This window comes from Tupaia chinensis, unplaced genomic scaffold (genome assembly GCF_000334495.1).
Source record: "Tupaia chinensis unplaced genomic scaffold, TupChi_1.0 Scaffold000335_1, whole genome shotgun sequence".
Taxonomy (NCBI): Eukaryota; Metazoa; Chordata; class Mammalia; order Scandentia; family Tupaiidae; genus Tupaia; species Tupaia belangeri.
This window is the reverse complement of record NW_006159829.1, coordinates 2,788,265-2,810,340: the sequence shown is the minus strand read 5'-3', so window position 1 is coordinate 2,810,340 and position 22,076 is coordinate 2,788,265. Positions and strand designations below refer to the sequence as shown.

General features: G+C 52.9%; 1 protein-coding gene across 5 annotated transcripts in view; it reads right to left on the bottom strand.

The window, feature by feature from the left end:
* The window catches only part of TRAPPC9 (trafficking protein particle complex subunit 9), a 635,544-nt gene that overhangs the window by 572,180 nt on the left and 41,288 nt on the right, over positions 1-22,076 (bottom strand). For all 5 annotated transcript variants that reach the window (XM_006152123.3, XM_006152122.3, XM_006152126.3 and 2 more), the window contains 3 exons: positions 17,381-17,973; positions 5,335-5,480; positions 2,325-2,453 (listed from right to left, as the gene is read on the bottom strand). In XM_006152123.3, the coding sequence (XP_006152185.1) occupies positions 2,325-2,453; positions 5,335-5,480; positions 17,381-17,973 (868 nt within the window). The remainder of the gene's footprint in view (positions 1-2,324; positions 2,454-5,334; positions 5,481-17,380; positions 17,974-22,076) is intronic.

Below are 22,076 nucleotides of genomic sequence, written 5' to 3'. Positions count from 1 at the left end.
CTGAGGCGGACGCCCCAGCTAGGCCAGCACAGGTGTTCACAGGACCAAGTCGGTCGATCACCTGGAGGCGCTGCTGCCTAGAGGCCGTGGAGTCATCACCAATTTCCGAATGAGAGACTCAGCCCTCAGAGGCATCCCCAAAGAGCTCCCCCCACCGCTGTCTTCAACAGTAAAAAGCTGCCAAGTTTTTATACTATGCAAAGCTATTAAAATAAAGACATTTCCAGGGACCAGCAGGTGGCATGGTGGTTAAGGTGCCAGACACTCCCACAGGGCTGACCGCAGTTTGAGTCCTGGACCTGGTGGCTTGCTTTCTCACTTTCCTTCTCTCTGTGTGTGTGTGTGTGTGTGTGTGTGTGTGTGTTTCTCTCTGATCAAATTAAAATAAATGAATGAATAAATAAAATTAAATTTTAAAAAATTCTTTTTTTTTCGATGGGGAGAGGTTTTTGCTATAGTGCACGTGCACTCGCCAAAAAGACAGAGAGAGACATAGAGATAGAAAGCGAGAAATCACCCCCCAGGGGGGATGGCCACGTTGCAATCCCTTCTCCTCCGTTCTCCTCTCAGGATCTTGGGCACACATGCACATGTGCCCAGCATGAGTTTAAGCCCCCGGGTGTGGGACTCGAATCTCAGTCGGATACATGGGAGTTCAGCAACACAGCCATTACACTAACTGCTGATCCCAAAATATAATTCTTAAAAAAAAAAAAAAAAAGTGCTATTATAAAATTTTTAAAAAATAAAATTTTAAAAAATAAAGACACTTCTTCCCTGCAGACAGAGCAGTTTTTCAACTTGTTTAAACTTTTCTTTTGGCCTATTGTCAGCAAGAAGGAAAAAATGAAATGTTACTCTAGGAAGTTTCTAGAATCTCACTTATCATGTGAACATTCTCAACACATTTACAACTCTTCAAACCACAGGGCAAAAACAATCCTCCAACCAAAGGCACTCCTGGAGCACACAGAAGGCTCCCTTTCAAAGGGAAAACTCACCCTGCTTCACCCTTCTGAGCATGTTGGGGAGTTGACACTTGGGAGCTGACTGCAAAAAACAGACTTAAACTGCCATCGTCACATACCAGGACAGCAACGCATGGTGAGCGCAACAGAGCATCTCAAGGCAGACCGAAAGGCAGGAAGCCCCGGTCAGAGGCGTCCCTATTTTATTAACCTCACACTTGCCCAGCCTGATTCACTCAAATGACCGAGCTGCCACCCGCAGGAATGTCCTACTTAAGAAGAACAGCGTCTCTCCCAGAAGCGTCAGGGCCTGGGAGCCGCCTGCCTTGGGGTGCACCTGGATCCACTGTGCAGCATCACTTGTTCCTCAAAGCAGTCTGCACTCTTTGCTGCAGATGGGGATGCGAAGACTCAGGCCGGAGAGAAATCCCAGGTACTTCCCACGCGTGAACTACCGTGTTTCTCTGTGGGAAAGCGTGGGCCGTCTACAACCTAAGAATCTTAGGGACAAAGGGCTTTGTACGGCCTTGTGTGCCGCATTCATCGTCGTCATCTTCGGGAACTACACGGCGTAATAACTGTATCCGAAACCATCAGAGGCGAGTTCACTCACTGAGGGTCAAACGGTCCCAGTCCGTCCAGCACCAGTGGGTCTGCTCCTGCAGGGACATCTATCTGGGGCTAACCAATGTAAGCAGCTCACACTGAGCTCACTGAGAGCCCTTCCCCCCAGAAAAACCCAACAGCCCCAGGTCTGAAGTAGCTATTCAAACACTCTGGGATGGGCCAGCAGATAGTGTGGTGGTGAAGGCACTATACTCGCACATGGCTGACCCCAGTTCAAATCCCAGACCTGGCAGCTTGAAAATCATGCCAGGTACGTGTGTGTGCATGCCCAAAATCCCAAGAGGACAGTGGAGGAGAAGGGAGTGGAATGTGGCGAGGGGGCCAGTGCTCACTTTCCCTCTCTCTGTTTGCCTCTCACTGTCAGCCTCTCTCTCTGGCAAGTACATGTGCCCTATGGCAAAAACCTTAGAAGAAACCAAATAAACCCTCTGGGACTGGGTTCATCCAACAGGTGGAGATGATGGCAAAGACCCCAACACAGAACCTCAGGGCCATTCTACCATGGAATTGTATGCCAGTGTCTGAGAAATGGACCAGCCGTCACAACCCACTGGCAGCACTCGGTAAGATGGACAGCCACTCGATGGGCACTGCAGAGGTGTCCGTGCAGCACCTCTGACGCAACAGATGGCATCACCCCTGCAACGGCAGTCGGGCCAACTCGGAGACGCGGCACATCCCACCTTCTTCCCAGACCGCGGAGCATGCCAAGGGCGCAGAGGCACTCACCCGGCCGGTGCCTGTTGGCTGCTTCTGCAGGAAGTGAGCCTCCCGGGATCCTTCGCGCTCCACTCCTACCTCCGGTCCCAGCGGGATAGTGGTAGATCACAGAGGCCGAGCAGAGCCCCTCCAGGGCAGCTGGGTGGTAAAAACAAACACAAGGCATACTTAGCCAAGTTCGCAGCCCTCATCAGCTCACACTGCAGTGGCTAAGATGACTTAAAAGAATTGAGACTATTGGAAATGCCAGTTTTCCCCAAAACAAAGATTAAACCTAAAGATCAGGAGTTCTGAGCACGAGAACTTGCCACCTTTCACGTGCCATGTCAAGCCTGACAACACCGAAAACTGTTTCTAAGAGTTATTTTATATTTATTCATTCATTTATTTCAATTTGACCAGAGAGAGACATGGAGAGGGGGTTGGAGGGGAGTGAGAAAGCAAGCCACCAGGTCCAAGACTTGAACCACGGTCAGCCCTGTGGGAGTGTCCAGCACCTTAACTACCATGCCACCTGCTGGTCCCCAGAAAACTCTTGACACTCAAGGTGCCACTGATGGGCTGGGTGCACCTGAGACACAGGCTGGCCCTCATCCGCCCGCTCCTTCATCCACTCCCTCGCTCAGTGACTGACAGCTTCGTACACAGTGTGCGGCAAGCCCTGGAGCTACAGAGTGTGGCAGAAAGTGTCCCGGATTGGAAATAATTAAAAGTAATCTCATCTGGGGCCAGCAGGTGGCATGGAGGTTAAGGCACTGGACTCCAACATGGCCAACTGAGGTTTGAGTCCTGAACCCAGCAGTTTGAAAAATCATGCCAGGCACATGCACGTGCATGCTCAAAATCCTGAGAGGAGAATGGAGAAGGGATTGCAGCATGGTTATCTCTCCCCCACCAGGAGGTGATTTCTCACTTTCCCTCTCTTTTCTCTCTCTGTCTCTCACCAGTAAGCCCATGTACCCTGTGGCAAAAACCTAAAAAGAAAGTAACCTCACCGGGCCAGCCTGCAGTGTAGTGGTATTGGTGGCTGAATCCCACACAGCTGACTGTGTAGTTCAAATCCCAGCCTCAGTGGCTTGAGAAACAGGCCAGACACATGGGCCTGCGTGCCCAAAATCTCAAGAGGAGGGAGAAATGGAGGCGAAGGGATTGCGGGGTGGAGGGTGCTTTCTCTCTCTCTCTCTCTCTCTCTCACACACACACACCCACACACACACTCACACACACACACACTCAAGCACACACGCCATCTGGCAAAATTTTTTAAAATAAAAAGGTTATTCTACCAAAGCAGGACCAGACACCTTGCACCCCACACGTCCCGATGTATGCGTTCTGCTCGGGGCAGGGTACCTACAGAGTGTCTCTTCACAAAGGCGGCTGTGTCCTGCCCCACGCCTGCCTCTCCACTCTCGGACAATTATGTCCAAATCACCTTACTGGCCACGTGCCACAGCCTGGACTAGGGCGCGCATTACACCCTCCTTCATGAACTCCGCAGTTCTCCAGCCTTTGGTCTCCAGTCCCTGACAACTTAAAAATTACTAAGGACACAGAGCTCCTTTTAAATGTGGACTGTATCTGGACCAGCAGTTAGTGTAAGGGCTACATCGCTGGACTCCCAAGTAGTCGACCACAGTTTGAGTCCTGGACACGGTGGCTTAAACTCCCGCCAGGCACGTGTGCGTGTGTGCCCAAGATCCCGAGAGGAGAATAGAGAAGAAGGGATTGCGGCGTGGCCATCCCCCCAGGGGGTGATTTCTCACTTTCTCTCTGTCTCTCTCTGTCTTTCTGGCAAGCACATGTATCCTAGAGCAAAAACCTCTCCAAAAAAAAAATGTGAGCTACATCTACAGCTATGTACTATGCTGGAAAATAAAGCTAAGAAAAGGATCTAGATATGTATGTATTAATCCCTTTTAAAATAAGAGCCTATCATATGTCATTATTTTCATGGAAAATATTTGTTTTCCAAAACAAAAATATTGTACTGGAAGACCAGCATTGTTTTACACTTTGACGGTATTTTTGTATGTTTTTAGTGACAAGATGTGCGCTCTCACCAGCGAGAAAGAGAGAGAGAACCACAGCCCCAACCCTCCTCCATTTCTCCACCCGGCCAGGACCTCAAGCACACATGAACACGGGCTTGGCATTTTTCAAGCTGCTGGGGCCAGGAGTCGAACCACGGTCAGCAGGTGGAATCTGGCTCCAGGCTGGCCCTCACAATTGTCTCCACTGTCTGCTTTAATTCAAGTCAGCTGGATTTCCTAATCTGCTTCCGGTTCCATCTGCCACGATGCCGTGCATCCCGCAGCCTCGGGAAAATGCCGCTGTGCTCTTCTGAGGGGAGACAGCCCAAGAGGCAAGCAGCGCGGCGTGCTCCCGGCGCCCGGCCTCTCGAGGCGTCCCAGGCCCGGGTCCTCAGTGCGAGGCGAGTGTGTGAACTGTACTATTCTCTCAGGAGACGTGCTGCCACACGGGCCCTGGTCTCACTGCGCACAGGGAGACAGGCATGTCCCACCTTAGCAGGAGAGGGTATGGAGAGAATGAAGGAGAGCCCGGGCTGCCCTTCTCTTGCTTCATCCCACCCATTCCCCCCTTTCTTTTCCAACGATCCCTAGTCATCACTCTCCTTCCCCATCGCCATCTTTCTGTCCTCTAAGAAGCCAAATTATGACGTTTCAGTGCATGTGAAGTATTCTGTAGATGGGGGCCAACGTATGGCATAATGGTTGGTCAAAGGACTCTTGACCACAGTTAGAGTCCCAGACACGGTGCCTAAAACTCATGCCGGGCATGTGCACATGCATGCCCAAAATCCCAAGAGGAGAATGAAGGAGAAAGGACTGTGGCACGGCCATCCCCTGGGGGTGAGTTCTCACTTTCTGTCTCTCTAAGTGCACAGGCTACCCACTTCTCTTCCCTCACCCTTTTTGGAGACTTTTTTTCCTGTTGTCCCATATTTCTGTAACAGCAGAGACAAAGACGTATCGACCTCTCCACCAGACGGTCTTACCTCCCAGCCACAGGAAGTCGTTGACAGAGCGAAGCAGCTCCACCGACATGTGGTAGTGCACCAGGGAGTCCTGCAGCATGCCCGCCTGCAGGCACAGGTCCCCCACGTGTTTCCGCATGCGTCCTTGGCACCGCTTCTTGTAATGTCTGCAAAACAAAATGCAAAACTGAAGCAATGCAGCTTCACTACTGCATGACCCTGCCCTGGAAGCACACTGCCTAAACACTACTGGACTCTCACTCCTGAAAACACTAAGAAGGCAACGGCAGGCTCTCTCATTTAAAGCCAGCAGCAACCAGGGCTGGCGAGGCAAGCTGGAGTGGTCCTCGCTGCAAAACGAGCTGCCTTGAGACTTTTCAAAGGTGCGGATGAGCAGGCCTCCTCCGCGCATTTCACCAACAGTCAGCTTCCTCTCCGATCCTCCAGCTGCAGCACTAGCACAGAAAGTCTGTCTCAGCCTTTTAGAAAAATCAGTGATCTTCCACTTTCTGAACTTCACACCTACCATTATTTTGTAAGGACGCCTATCGTAGCCAGCCATCCGGCATAAGCGAACGGGCCGTTATCTGCGCGATGTCAGAGCAGGCTTCCCTGACGCTCTGAGAGGGCCGGGCAGGGGTGCTCGCTAACAGCGCCATCAGTGTGGGCACAGAGACACCAGGAAATCGTTCAAGGGCTCCTAGCTCCTCACCAACTCAGAGGCAGGTGCAACTGTACTGAAGTCTTCCAGGATCATGTGGAAGTAGTTCTAATCTCTAGAATATTGCATTTCTTAAAAGATAAGATGTTTTTGGGACCAGCAGGTGGCATGGTGGTTAAGGTGCTGGACATTCCCACATAGTCAACCATAGTTCAAGTCCTGGACCTGGTGGCTTGCTTTCTCAATTTCCATCTCTCTCTCTCTCTCTCTCTCTCTGTGTCTATCTATGGTCAAATTAAAATAAATGACTGAATAAATAAAATTAAATAAATAGTTCTTTTTATAAAAAAAAAGCTAAGATGTCTTTAAAGAATAATAGGAACTGTATTAAAACAGCCCTCACTGAGAAAGGGGTCTTACTGAGAAGAAAGCCTGTGGAAGTTCAGAAGAGGGGAGTCTCTCGTTAAAGCGTGTTACTGACAGACAGCAATACGAGCTAAAGCCCATCAGATGAGCCCAGAGCTCTCAGCCAACCCTGTGGCTACCCCGGAACTGACTTTCTGTTGCAAATGCTGCTTGACCTTAGATCGAGACTGAAGGCAGAGCGAGGAAATGCCAGCCTGTGTGTTTCCCTCTGAGCCCCAGGCAGTGTCGGGACGGCCCTACTAAATACCCTCCCCATAAAAAATATGACATGTGGCTGCCCCTGCCACCCCCACGGCCTTTACCCTGGGCCCTCTAACTCTCCCCACCTACACCACCCTGGCCTCGTCCCTTCCACACACACCCAGCCACAGTGGCCTTCTCAAAGCACAGGTCCCAAAGTCACTCTCCACTTCCGACCTGCCAAAGACTCCCCGGTACAGCTCTAGAGAGACCAGGTTCACCAGTGAACCGGGCCTGCCAGAGCCCTGGCCTCCACACACAGCCTCGCTGCAGAGCCAGGTCCAGACCTCAGGTTCCCCTTGCCTGGCGACTGTCAGCTCCCCAGCGGGCTCATGTCAGCCGCCAGTTTCTCAAGGATGCCTTTCCTGCCTCTGAGCCCACACTCTGAGTTATGTGTGCTTGCTGTGCTCCAAGAACAGGCAGACTCTCTACCCAGTTTCTGACATGCAGGCTGGCCCCACAGCCAAGCAGCTAAGGAAGCCGGATCCCACAGGGCTGGCCGCGGTCCAGATCTCAGCAGGGAAGGTTTGCTAGTGCCCAGAACCCCAAAGGCTGGAGAACTGGAGGGAGCGGTCCTGAGGTGACCAGGTCCTTTGTGAGTTCCCCCTCTCTCCTTCTCGCTCTCTCTCATGCACATGTGATCTCCCATAAACAAAAAAGAATTTGTAGGGTTTTTGCCATAGGGCACGTGCACTCACCAGAGAGAGAAAGAGACAGAGAGGGAAAGTGAAATGGCACTCCCCAGGGAAGACAGTCATGCCGTAATCTCTTGGGATTTTGGGCACACATGTACGTGTGCCTTGCATAATTCTCAAGCCACATATTGGGACTCGAACCGTTGTCTGCTATGTGGGAGTCCAGCCCTTAACCATTATTCCACCTGCTACGATCAAGAAGAAAAATTTTACAAAGAAATATTCTTCTTTTAAATAGGACTTCTATAAAAAGAAGTCACAGAGCCAGCCCCACAGCTGACTGGTGAGCCAGATCCCACATGGCTGACTGCGACTCAAATCTTGGCCCAGCAGCCTGGAAAACATAGCAGGCCTACGTGCATGCCTGCCCAGGATCCCACCGGGATGGAGAAGTGGAGGAGAGAGGATGGTGGTAGGACCACGACCCGTGGGAGGAGGGTGCTTTCTGTCTCTACCACCCCGTCTCTCTCTGCTGCATGCACACACACCCTTGGCAAATTGTTAAACATAAAGAAATAGACTGCATTATTTCCATGATTCCTGATCAGATATAAGAAGAGTTTCCTATTTCTGGGTTTTGATACTGTTGATGCAGCTCATGGAAAACAGGAGCTCGGTATTCTAGTTCAAAACCAATTACCAGCAGAGAAATGGATATATTCAAATCCAAAGAAATCCGAAGCTACTCAGCAGTTTACCATTAAAGTCCCAAAATAATTTGATAAAGGCAATCTCTTTTCTCCTTATTAAGGGCAAACTGTATCTCTTTTTTCTTTATGAGAGGGATAAGGACATTATATAGTTGTAGAAGGCTTTGTATTATTAAATAACAGAGAGCAGCAGGTAGCATGGTGATTAAAACCCTGGAGACTCCCACGTGGCCGACCATGGTTTGAGCCCCAGACCTGATGGCTTGCTTTCTCATTTTCCTTCTCTGTGCCTCTCTCTCTCTCTCACTGGTCAAATTAAAATAAATGTGTGAATAAACAAAGTTAAATAATTCATTTTTTACTTTTTTTTTTGGAGAGGTTTTTTTTGTTTTGTTTTGTTTTTTGTTTTTTTGTTTTGCTATAGGACCCGTGTGCTCGCCAGACAGACAGAGAGAGGCAATCCCTTCTCCTCCATTCTCCTCTCGGGATCTTGGGCACCCACGCAGTTGCGTCCAGCGTGAGTTTTAAGCCACCGGGTCCGGGATGCAAAGCATAGTCGACTACGTGGGAGTCCAGTGACATAGCCACTACGCTAACTGCTGGTCCCTAAGTTAAATAATTCTTAAAAAAAAACAAAAGGTAGCGTCAGGACCAGCAGTTGGTGTAATGGCTATGTCAATGAAGTTCGAGTCCATGTAGTCGACCACGGTTCAAATCCCAGATCCGGCTGTTTAAACTCCCACCAGGTGTGTGTACATGCATGCCCAAGATCCCAAGAGCAGAATGAAGGAGAAGGGATTGTGGTGTGGCCATCCCCCCGAGGGATGATTTCTCGCTTTCTGTCTCTCTGTCTCTCTCTGTCTTTCTGGCAAGCACACACACGTATAGCAAAAACCTCCACCCAAAAAAAGGTGGTTGGAACCAGCAGCTAGCATAGTGGTTAAAGTGCTGGACATTCCCACACGGCTGACCACAGTTCAAGTCCCGGACCTGGTGGCTTGCTTTCTCACTTCCTCTCTGTCTCTCTCTCTCTCTCTCTCTGTATGTGTGTGTGTGTGTGTGTGTGTGTCAAATTAAAAATAAATGAATGAATAAATTTAAAAAAAAAAGGTGGTGTGGAGAGCTATAGCTACGGCCCATACCTGTGCACTAGAGTATCGTGGGGTGGGAGCCTTTCCACTGTGTGTACACAGAGAAATAAAATACAGAAAGCCGGGGCCCAAGGCCACCAGGGAGAACTGGAACTAGAAAGTAGCAAATATGGGAACTGGCAGGTGGCGTGGTGGTTAGGGTGCTGGACACTCCCACGTGGCTGACCACGGTTCGGGTCCTGGATCTGGTGGCTTGCTTTCTCACTTTCCTCTCTCTCTCTGTCTCTCTCTGGTCAAATTAAAATAGATGAATGAATGAATAAAATTGAATAAAATAATTATTTAAAAAATAAAAAAAGAAAGTAGCAAATACGATGCTTTAAACTCAGTTCAGATGCTCTACGGGCCACTACCTGACTGTGCACTACCTGACTGTGCATCTTGCCCTCATGAAAGACTGGAAACAATTGTGTTGGCTGTTTCCATCTGAACTTCTTACCCTAACACTGGATATTAAAACATCACTCTTGGGGCCAGCAGGTGGCATAATGGTTAAGGCGCTGGACTCCCTGATGGCCAACTGTGAGTACCAGACCTGGCAGCTTGAAAAACCACACCGGGCACATGTGCGTGCATGCTCAAAATCCCAAGAGGAGAATGGAGGAGAAAGGATTAGAGTGTGGCCCTCCCCTGGCACCTGCTTCCTCACTTTCTCTTGTCTCTCTCCAGCAAGCACATGTGCCCTATGGCAAATAAATAAAAAAGAAAGAAAAGAAAAAGGACCAAAAAAGAATGGCTTTCTCGCTCAGAAGTGCTGTGCGTGTCCGTAAGAGGTGTGTTTTCTCGAGTCTACCGTAGAAAAGAATAGACAGTTCTCCCAGAACCGTCCAACAGGCGTCCCAACTGCCCTGACCCTCCTCAGCCCCCTCGGACCTGCCGTTTGCTCCAAGGGGGAGGGACCATCCTCTGGGCAGCCTGCCGCCCCTGCCTCTGCCCTCCCCCCAGGGTGATGGGCCTGTCCCCCTCTGTGACTCCAGCTCCGGCTTGCCTCACGGCCTGCACGTGTACTGCTGCAGCTGCTCTATAAGGGCCAGTCTAGCCACACCCCTCCTCTCAGCGGGCCTCAGTGCAGCCCTGCCCAGCACCTTCAGATAAATGGCAGCTGCTCCTGCAGCCCTAGGACCTGGGCTGCCCCCAACCACTCGGTCACTGGGAGCACAGGGGTCAGTCCCAGCCCTTCCCCTGCCTGTCTAGTCTCCCTGGATCGGCTCCTCCACAACACAGTTTAAAACCAGGCTAAGAGCTGGCAACTCCCCATGGGGAACTCCCATCCAGCTCCTTCACCTGAGTTCTGGCCTCAAATCCAATGACTTTTTTTTTTTTTTTTTTTTTTGTTTGCCTGAGCCTCCTGGAGAGACAGAAACAGTGAGAGGGAAAGTGAAAAATCACTCCCCAGAGAGGATGGCCACACTGCAATCCCTTCTCCATTTTCCTCCTGGGATCTTGTGCACACACACACACACACATGTGCCTGGCATGATTTTCAAGCTACTGGGTCCGGGACTCAAACCAGAGTCAGCCCTGTGGGAGTCCAGAAGTGACTTAACTGCCATGCCATCTGCGGGGGTCCTGAGGACCTCTTTAATCTCTCCACTAGAATGCCCCGCAGGCAGCTCAAGACACATGCTGTCCACCCAGACCTCAAACTGCAGTCAACGGCCCTCTGCATGCCAGCCGTTCAGGGAGGAACCTGCGTGTCACACTCGAATAGGATGTGCCAACAGCTCTGATGTACACTTCTCTCTCTTTTTAAAATTAATTAACAGCTTTCTTCCAGGAGAGACAGAGAGAAGGGCAGGCCCCCGACAGGATCTCCACGCTGCGCTTCGCCCCAGCCCCAGCCAGCCCAGGTCCAGGCACACCAGGCTGTGAACATGGGACCTTCCCATGTGGGTGTTGTGCTCCTGCTGCACCAGCCCGGGCCCCTCTAAAGCATGTCTCCACTTGGACCACGAGACCTTCTGGCTGTGGCTGTGTGAGCTCTGCAGGGCACTCACTGTCAGTGAGCTCTCTCCTGGAGGTTCACTTAGGAAATGCACTTGTCGCTCTCCGGGAGGGCAGCCCAGGACGAGGAGCGCCGGTTCTCCTGCAGTCTGAACCTCGAAGGGTCCTTAGTGTGGCAGAGCGCCAGGGAATGAGGCCAATGACATGTCTGACAGAGGGGAGCAGAAGGGAAGGGGAGGCCTGACCAAGCTATCTGCACGTAGATCCCCAGACCCAGAGAGTGACAGGAACAGCCCTGCAACTGGGGAAACCAGCCTAAGAGCCCTGCCCTGCCCTTTCCCAGCTGAACAGTGCAACTGCTTGTAACTGCTACACTCGGTTCCTTGGTTCCCTCCAGAAGGGGATGAAATTCTGCAGAAAGCCCAGCCAGTCACGGTGGAGACAGAGATGGGGAATGAAAGTACCAGCACACGGACCAGACAGCAGAGAAGCCGCAGGCTCCGGCCGCAGGAACGTGACCCCTTCCCTAGAGGAGAAAGGAAGCCGGGGTGGGCAGTCCGAAGGACAGATCAGCTGCAGACAGCCCTGAAGGGCTTCCCTGGGTGGAGGTTCTAGATCGGTAATGCAAACGAGCGACTCGACAGCACAGAAACTGCTCCTTCTGGCTTCGTGGGGCTGGAAGGAGAGCCCGTGTGAGCCAGGGCCAGCGGCAGGTGCAGGAAGCGGCCTCTGCCCCATGTGCCCTCGTGGGCGGGAGCAGAGGAAGCAGCCATCCATCCCAGAGGTCCATCCCAGAGGTCCTGTAGCACAGGGTCCAAGACATGGGCTATGAAGGAGAGGCCACACTTTTCTGACACCAGCAAAATGGCCCTGGTGCCCTCATAAAGAGCACAGGAGACTGATGAGCATTCTAGAATAGTCTCTGGCCCTTTATGGGGCAGGGCGGGGGGGATGGCTAAGGCAAAGGGAAAGGAGTGGCATGCTCAAGGCAAAGCGAAACTCAGGGGCAGACCCTCCAGCAGCTCCCGCGCCTTGCACCTGCTTGCCCGGTGCTCTTCGCTGTCATGCAGGTCACAGAGCCACGGCCAGGCGTCACATGCCCGATATGATACGTTTGTTCAAAAGCCTAGGTCAAGCAAGGCGCTGCCATCTTAAGACTTTCCCATACACAATATCCTGTGAAAGATCCTTCTGCAGCCACCTAATCAATTAACATCTCACTTCCTCCAAACAAAATTAACCAAAAATTAATAAAGCCTGATTTGGCGCCCAAACCCAAACAAGTTCCCCCAGAATAAGTATTTGAGCAAATGTCACACACCGATGGGTTACGTGCTGGAAAGCTAAATTAAAGACCCCGAAAACAAAAGGGTTAGACGGATAACACATGGCTCTAGGCAGCAGGAAGTTTTCATTTTCAAAGCGACGAGGCCACGGGAAGTCAGCACACAGGGAGTCTAGCTACGCAAACAGCACAGATGCACGGCCTACCTTTTCAGACCCAACAACACACTCACAGGGCGGTGTGACAGACAAAAAGGAGAAGAAAAGAAAGAGGAACAAGCAAAATTAGAAACATACAAGAAGAAAAACAATTTTGATAGCTACAACACTGCATGTTCCAAACCCACCACGGGCTTCGATGAACAGGGCCACGAACACGCTCTGAGGGAGCACAGCCACGCCCGGGGCTGCCAGGACGCCTAGGACTTGGGCAGAACCATCTGTTGGAGAGCCTGGCAGATGTGACAGGCCAACCCAGACTGGACTGGCTCCCGTTGTCGCCCGCAAAGCCAGAAAATGCTCCCTCATTTTGGGGTGGACACACTCTCAGGCCTACCAAGAGTTACGGCTGAGAGTGAGGCACTGCCCCTGCACCGACTCACCGCTCTGAAAGTTAGGGAGCCACGGGGCTGGAGAAGTGTGCGTGTGATCTCAGCTCACTGGCACCCTTCGCTCACCCAAGTTCAAATGCCGCCTGCGTGTTTATGGTGACGCTGTTCCAGCAAACTGAAAGGGCACTGCGGGAGGGCAGTTTTGTTTGCTGCTATCTTCCCTGTGTCTGGAGAGGCCCCTGGGACATGGTGGCTCTTGATAACATTTGATCAAGTCGTCAGCCACATGCAGGTGAGCGCCCACATCTTGACATGCTCTTATTACTTCCATCGAACTGTGAGCAGATTTCAAAAGGCAAACAAGGGCTGGCAGTGGCTGGTAGACGTGCCAGCTTACCACCAGGAAGCTGGTGACTGAAAACTGCCATGTGCCTCACGTGCAAGGGAGGAAGGCAGGGGTGGACCCCACAGCAGGTCCAACCCTGACATCTCAGGAGGCTTCTGCCATCCTCTGACCTCTGTGAGATGGACATGCGCCCCTCCTGCTGACCTCACAGGTGGCTGAACGGACTGAGTGCCGTGGAGTGCCTGCAGAGGCGTGCTCCACGGTGCCCTCTACGGGATGGTTTCTGCAGGCCCAACTCAGCCAAACAGCGCCCAGGTTCCTTCCAGGTACCAGCCCAGAGGTGCTGGAAAGGCTTGGGCCTGGGAGTTCAATCTGCTGCCTCCGTCAGCACTGTGGCTAGGTCTCCTAGTATCAGTCCAGAGGGAGCACTCCTGTGAGTGAGTGAGCACTCCTGTGAGTGAGTGAGGGCTCCTGTGAGAGTGAGTGAGGGCTCCTGTGAGAGTGAGGGCTCCTGTGAGAGTGAGTGAGTGCTCCTGTGAGAGTGAGTGAGTGCTCCTGCGAGTGAGTGAGGGCTCCTATGAGAGTGAGTGAGGGCTCCTGCGAGAATGAGTGAGTGCTCCTGTGAGAATGAGTGAGTGCTCCTGTGAGAATGAGTGAGTGCTCCTGTGAGAATGAGTGAGTGCTCCTGTGAGAATGAGTGAGTGCTCCTGTGAGAATGAGTGAGTGCTCCTGTGAGAATGAGTGAGTGCTCCTGTGAGAATGAGTGAGTGCTCCTGTGAGAATGAGTGAGTGCTCCTGTGAGAATGAGTGAGTGCTCCTGTGAGAATGAGTGAGTGCTCCTGTGAGAATGAGTGAGTGCTCCTGTGAGAATGAGTGAGTGCTCCTGTGAGAATGAGTGAGTGCTCCTGTGAGAATGAGTGAGTGCTCCTGTGAGAATGAGTGAGTGCTCCTGTGAGAATGAGTGAGTGCTCCTGTGAGAATGAGTGAGTGCTCCTGTGAGAATGAGTGAGTGCTCCTGTGAGAATGAGTGAGTGCTCCTGTGAGAATGAGTGAGTGCTCCTGTGAGAATGAGTGAGTGCTCCTGTGAGAATGAGTGAGTGCTCCTGTGAGAATGAGTGAGTGCTCCTGTGAGAATGAGTGAGTGCTCCTGTGAGAATGAGTGAGTGCTCCTGTGAGAATGAGTGAGTGCTCCTGTGAGAATGAGTGAGTGCTCCTGTGAGAATGAGTGAGTGCTCCTGTGAGAATGAGTGAGTGCTCCTGTGAGAATGAGTGAGTGCTCCTGTGAGAATGAGTGAGTGCTCCTGTGAGAATGAGTGAGTGCTCCTGTGAGAATGAGTGAGTGCTCCTGTGAGAATGAGTGAGTGCTCCTGTGAGAATGAGTGAGTGCTCCTGTGAGAATGAGTGAGTGCTCCTGTGAGAATGAGTGAGTGCTCCTGTGAGAATGAGTGAGTGCTCCTGTGAGAATGAGTGAGTGCTCCTGTGAGAATGAGTGAGTGCTCCTGTGAGAATGAGTGAGTGCTCCTGTGAGAATGAGTGAGTGCTCCTGTGAGAATGAGTGAGTGCTCCTGTGAGAATGAGTGAGTGCTCCTGTGAGAATGAGTGAGTGCTCCTGTGAGAATGAGTGAGTGCTCCTGTGAGAATGAGTGAGTGCTCCTGTGAGAATGAGTGAGTGCTCCTGTGAGAATGAGTGAGTGCTCCTGTGAGAATGAGTGAGTGCTCCTGTGAGAATGAGTGAGTGCTCCTGTGAGAATGAGTGAGTGCTCCTGTGAGAATGAGTGAGTGCTCCTGTGAGAATGAGTGAGTGCTCCTGTGAGAATGAGTGAGTGCTCCTGTGAGAATGAGTGAGTGCTCCTGTGAGAATGAGTGAGTGCTCCTGTGAGAATGAGTGAGTGCTCCTGTGAGAATGAGTGAGTGCTCCTGTGAGAATGAGTGAGTGCTCCTGTGAGAATGAGTGAGTGCTCCTGTGAGAATGAGTGAGTGCTCCTGTGAGAATGAGTGAGTGCTCCTGTGAGAATGAGTGAGTGCTCCTGTGAGAATGAGTGAGTGCTCCTGTGAGAATGAGTGAGTGCTCCTGTGAGAATGAGTGAGTGCTCCTGTGAGAATGAGTGAGTGCTCCTGTGAGAATGAGTGAGTGCTCCTGTGAGAATGAGTGAGTGCTCCTGTGAGAATGAGTGAGTGCTCCTGTGAGAATGAGTGAGTGCTCCTGTGAGAATGAGTGAGTGCTCCTGTGAGAATGAGTGAGTGCTCCTGTGAGAATGAGTGAGTGCTCCTGTGAGAATGAGTGAGTGCTCCTGTGAGAATGAGTGAGTGCTCCTGTGAGAATGAGTGAGTGCTCCTGTGAGAATGAGTGAGTGCTCCTGTGAGAATGAGTGAGTGCTCCTGTGAGAATGAGTGAGTGCTCCTGTGAGAATGAGTGAGTGCTCCTGTGAGAATGAGTGAGTGCTCCTGTGAGAATGAGTGAGTGCTCCTGTGAGAATGAGTGAGTGCTCCTGTGAGAATGAGTGAGTGCTCCTGTGAGAATGAGTGAGTGCTCCTGTGAGAATGAGTGAGTGCTCCTGTGAGAATGAGTGAGTGCTCCTGTGAGAATGAGTGAGTGCTCCTGTGAGAATGAGTGAGTGCTCCTGTGAGAATGAGTGAGTGCTCCTGTGAGAATGAGTGAGTGCTCCTGTGAGAATGAGTGAGTGCTCCTGTGAGAGCGAGGGCTCCTGTGAGAGTGAGTGAGGGCTCCTGCGAGAATGAGTGAGTGCTCCTATGCAGACCACAGGGGCCATGAGGATTAAACCCAGATTCATCTGCAATATGCTTTTCCCTTTCCTAAAGCAAAACGCGCACGGTCAGGTGAGGAAGTGGAAATCTCTCTGGGCCTGCAAAGTGCCACATGAAGGTGTGACTGGGGCTGCTCGGTCTAGGCCTCCGCTTGCCCCATCTTTCTCAGTTCCGTGACCATTTCTCCTGAGACTACCACCAACCGGAGGGTCACTGCTGACCCGACGTGCGCTCTGTGAGTGTGCTGGGCACCCCTTGGCAGCAGGCCCCGGGCCAGCACACGCCTATGTCATTCGACCCTCACCTGGGGATCAACATCCAGATCACAGAGATGAAGAGAAAGAGGCTCTGAGTGGCCAGGCCCTGCCGGCGGCCATGAAGCAGTGAGTGACTGTCCGCCTAATCAGCTGTCCCTCACAAAGCCAACAGCGATGGCCTGAGCTGGCGTCAGTCCTCTTCTGCCGATAGCCACACTGCACACAGGGCACTGGGCAGAGTGCGAGTGAAGGGCAGAGAGGGCAGGTCTGCGATTCACCCAACAAGAAGCCTGGACTGCACAGCTGGGAAGATGCAGCCCGACCTTGCCCTGGGGTCGGGGTCGGGGCAGGTGAGAACAGAGGGACTCTGCGTTTGCTAAGGCGGCGCTGCAGGAGGTGCCTGGGATGTCACAGCCTGGTCTCCTGGCTGCTCTCCACGTGAGGAAACTGACCCTGGGGCTGTCGGGAGACTGCTGCTGCTCACCTGTCCCGGCAATGGACCAGGGCCCCCTGCCAGTTTAACCAGGACCACCTACTCCCCCCAGAGCCAGGGGCCTGTCTACACAGGAAAGGGACAAGACAGGAGTTTTCAGTGCTGTGGGCACTATCCACTAGGAAAAAAATGCGAGCCATTGAAGCAAACTCGAGTTTCTAATTGCCTCATCTTAAAGGGGAAAAAAAAGTCTTAATTTTGATTATTAATTTTATTTAACCTAATATATCTAATATACTACCATTTTAACATGAAATCTATATAAATAAGACCAATGAGACACTGCACACCCTTCTGTCGACAGTAAGTCTCAAAACCAGTGAGCACTTCAGGCCGGTTCTCATTCCCCCTCCGAACCACAGGGGCTGTGGCTGCGGGACTGGGCAGTGGCTCCTGGGAGTCCGACGGGGAGCCAGGCTGAGGAGGGGCAGCGAGTGTACACTCTGGCCCAAACTACCTGGTTTTTTAAGTCAGTGATCTTAAAACCAGCGGGAGCTCCCTGCCCGGCCTCATGAGGGCTGCCATCTGCTCTTCCCTGCGGGTGTAAGGAAGCCGCCCAGGCATGGTGTCCCAGCGCCGGCCAGGGTCCCTCCAGAAACTTACCTGCTATCAGTGTCCAGTCCCACAAAGTCCTTCTTCTCAAACGGGACGCAGAGGAGGGGGATCTTGTCCCCGGACTTGTCCGTGGCTCTGTCCAGGCGCTTGGACTCGAGCACGATGAAGAGCGACTCGATGAAGTCCTCGACCCTCCTCTCCACCGCCTCGCAGTCCTCGTAGCTGGGGTAGAAGGCCACGTCGGTGCGCGCCTGCTCCGCCAGCTCCCCCTGCAGCCCGAACACCAGCAGGCGCGAGTCGTACAGCGTGGGGCCGTAGATCTCCTTCTGCGCCTGGAACTTCTCCAAGGTCTGCGGCCAGTCCTTGGCCGCACAGCAGTCGGTGATGGTGATGAGGCCCACGACCTTGCGGTGCGTCTGGAAGTCGCCCCACTCATTGTTCTCCGGCGGGTAGTGGTGGCGGTAGCGGATGTACAGCACGCGCTGGCTGTCCCGCACGCTGACCTGGCTCACCGAGCAGATCCTCTTGTAGACCCGGAAGAAGTTCTCCTCGGAGACGATGCCCTCCGGCTGCACCACCACCAGCAGCGTCTGGTGGTCCTCCGCGCACTGCATGTAGTCGGGGACGCTCATTCTGCAGGCCTACGCACAGAGAAAAGAGCGCCTTTGAGACGCACAGTGAGGACACTGCTGGCCCCTGCGGGCGGTGGGTGTCACCGGGGAAAGCTGTGAAGCCCACTGTCCCTGGGCCTCAGGGCTCCTACTTCAAAGCTGCAGCTCCGGCTCTGGCCTGGCTCCGAGCTTCTGCAGAAATGGGGCTGGTTCTCATCTTTCCTCCCCACCTCCTAACCGGCAGGTACAGTCAGTGCTCAAAAATGTTTGCTGGGGGACCTGCAGGTGGCGTAGTGGTGAAGGCGGTGGGCTCCCACATGGCCGACCATGGTCCGAGTCCTGGACCTGGTGGCTTGAAAATGGACATGTGTATGTCTATGCCCAAAATCCTAGGAGGAGAATGGAAGAGACCGGCTTGTACATGGCCATCCGGCATCCCACCACCGTGCGGGGGAAGGAGGGGGCAGGGGTGGTCTCTCACCTTCCCTCTCACTGTCTCTCTGTCTCTCCTACATGCCCTATGGCCAAAACCTTCCATTTAAGGGGCATCATGGTCAAGGCACAGGGCTCCCACACGGCTGACCATGGTTTGAGTCCTGGACCTAGTAGCTGGCTTTATCATTTTCCCTCTCTATATATCTATATTTATTTATTTACTTATTACTACTATTAATTTTTAATTTGGAGAGAGAAAAACATATTGGCTATCTTAAAAACTATATATATTTGGCTATCTTAAAAGCTATGTATACTTGTCTCTCTCCAGTCAAATTAAAAAATAATAATAGTAATAAATATATTAATTAGTCATTCTAAAAACACTTACATTAAAAATAAAAATGTTTGCGAGGCCAGCTCTACGGGGCCGTGTAATGCACTGCTCACGAGAAGGGGAGATGGCAGCATGTGACACGACGACTCCCTCTGGCCGACCGCGGTTTGAGTCCCGGACCCAGCAACTTGAAACTCACCCAGGTACATGTGCGTGCACGCCCATCCAAAATCCCGAGAGAATGGAGAAGGGACTGTGGCATGACCATCCCCCCGGAGGGTAATTTCTCACTTCCTGTCTGTCTCTATCCAGTGAGCACATGTGCCCTATAGCAAAAATCTCTCAGAAATAAATAAATAAATAAATAAATAAATAAAGATGCAGAGCCCACAAGGCCACTGAGGTTCAAATGGAATCCCTGCCCAAATCCTACAGGGTCAGTCTGAAACACCAGGCGAGCGCTCGGTCCCCAGCTCTGACATGGCTGGAGGCGGGGATGACAGCATGACCAGGCCCTGTGGAGAGTGCTCACCCCTCTCCACTTTCACGTGCACACACGCTGCTCCACCATGAGCAGAGAAGAACGCTGGCTACAACTGCCCTTCCACGCCAGTAGGACATGGTGGGAAGAACCCCCGTGGAGTCAGGGGATTTGAACTTGGTCTCCCTGAGCACCTCGACTACAGAACAGGGGCGATAAGGCTGCCTACAAGACTGTCTGGATCAGAGGCTGCAAACCTGGGCACTGGCTCAGCACCAGACGTAAAGGAGGCGCTCCACAAAGACGCACAGTCCCCTAATCTAACCCAGCTCCCTGCTAACCCCTGGGTGACCCAGGGCAAGCGCAGGAGCTCCCCTGAGCTCCAGTTTAACAGGGAGTGAAGAGGATGATAATGCAGCCTTCCAAGGGTACTGAGCCAATTCCAGTTCAGATAATGTTCTAGTTTCACACCGGCACTGGGGGTCACTGAACAAAACGCACACTGATTGAACTACTCCTACAACTGCGTAGAATCTGTTATGTCTCAACTAAAAGTCTCCATTTTGGAGAGGCAGCCCCATAGCCTGGTGGTTGAAGGTGTCGGATCCCACATGACCAACAGCACAGTTCAAATCCCAGCCCCGGCATGCTTGAAAAACAAGCCAGACTATGCGTGCACAAAACCCCAACAGGGTGGTGAGAAGGGGCTGCTGCGGGGCCGTGCCCCCCTGGGAGGTGCTTCTGTGACAGGCAGGCAGCTAGAACGAGGGGCAGCCCAAGGAACAGCAGCACGGGGCACATCAGTCACAGCTTCCCAGGGGTTACAACCAGACCCTCCACAAAATGCCTTCCTCCACCGAGCTCCTGGCCGGGAAGGCGAGGCAGACCCGTCTTCCTTCCTTAGTACCCGAGAGAGGCACGCAGGGACGGGTGACATCCTCTTATGTTCCTCGCAAATACGAAAGGACCAATGAGACCACTGGGTCAGCGTCCTGATTCCCCTGGGGCAATGACTGACCTCGTTCATCCAAGTAAACGGGGAGCACTGGGACTGGGTGGGCACACCCCTCCCCTGGGACGGAGGCGCACAGCGCAGGGAAGGCCCAGGAATTCAAACAAGGAGCCCGACACAGGACAGCCCTTCCCCTGCCACACACCCACCTCCATCTCCCGGGGTACACGGACGCCGCCCCAGCCCGGGGCCAAGGTCCTTCTCTGATAGCTGCCACCTGCACCTTTCGGGATGCTGTACGACTTTCCTCTGAAAAGTCCCCACGTCCCCACACAACTTCCCGTCCCAGGATGGGTCTCCAGTCATAGGGATCTGGGCCCTGAGAACCAAGGAGTTTTACACTATGCAACTCCTCTCCCATCCCATGACATATTCTCCCCTTCCACACACATCATCTGGCAAATTTTAAAATAAATAAATGAATAAATAAAAAAGAATAAAAATCTCTATTTTCCCCAGCCCAGCCACAGTGATGGAAACAGTAGGGTGTGGGGTGACGTGGGCAGCCCCGGTTCCGACCCGGGGCACCCTGAGCGGGCAGGAGTAGCAGTGCGTGCCTGCAACCCCGCTAACAAAGGACCACCATGGCGAGACCCTCCCAGGAACACCCGTCTCAGCTCGGCCACGTGGCGCAGGCAGCTCCCAGCCCCGGCATGCTTGAAAAACAAGCCAGACTATGCGTGCACAAAACCCCAACAGGGTGGTGAGAAGGGGCTGCTGCGGGGCCGTGCCCCCCTGGGAGGTGCTTCTGTGACAGGCAGGCAGCTAGAACGAGGGGCAGCCCAAGGAACAGCAGCACGGGGCACATCAGTCACAGCTTCCCAGGGGTTACAACCAGACCCTCCACAAAATGCCTTCCTCCACCCAGCTCCTGGCCGGGAAGGCGAGGCAGACCCGTCTTCCTTCCTTAGTACCCGAGAGAGGCACGCAGGGACGGGTGACATCCTCTTATGTTCCTCGCAAATACGAAAGGACCAATGAGACCACTGGGTCAGCGTCCTGATTCCCCTGGGGCAATGACTGACCTCGTTCATCCAAGTAAACGGGGAGCACTGGGACTGGGTGGGCACACCCCTCCCCTGGGACGGAGGCGCACAGCGCAGGGAAGGCCCAGGAATTCAAACAAGGAGCCCGACACAGGACAGCCCTTCCCCTGCCACACACCCACCTCCATCTCCCGGGGTACACGGACGCCGCCCCAGCCCGGGGCCAAGGTCCTTCTCTGATAGCTGCCACCTGCACCTTTCGGGATGCTGTACGACTTTCCTCTGAAAAGTCCCCACGTCCCCACACAACTTCCCGTCCCAGGATGGGTCTCCAGTCATAGGGATCTGGGCCCTGAGAACCAAGGAGTTTTACACTATGCAACTCCTCTCCCATCCCATGACATATTCTCCCCTTCCACACACATCATCTGGCAAATTTTAAAATAAATAAATGAATAAATAAAAAAGAATAAAAATCTCTATTTTCCCCAGCCCAGCCACAGTGATGGAAACAGTAGGGTGTGGGGTGACGTGGGCAGCCCCGGTTCCGACCCGGGGCACCCTGAGCGGGCAGGAGTAGCAGTGCGTGCCTGCAACCCCGCTAACAAAGGACCACCATGGCGAGACCCTCCCAGGAACACCCGTCTCAGCTCGGCCACGTGGCGCAGGCAGCAGGGTGCCCCTGCACAGCACTGGGGCCACATGGGAGCCCCGATTAGGATCCTGGATGCGCCTGACCACACCCGTGACCTGGGCTGCGGGGGAGCAGTGGGTGGGGCCCTGGGAGGTTTGCAGCAGTTGCTACTGTGCCAAGTGCACCTGTCTCTCTCTCCCCTTCACAAAAGAAACTTGAAAAAAAAAAAAATGCCTCTCACATACCCC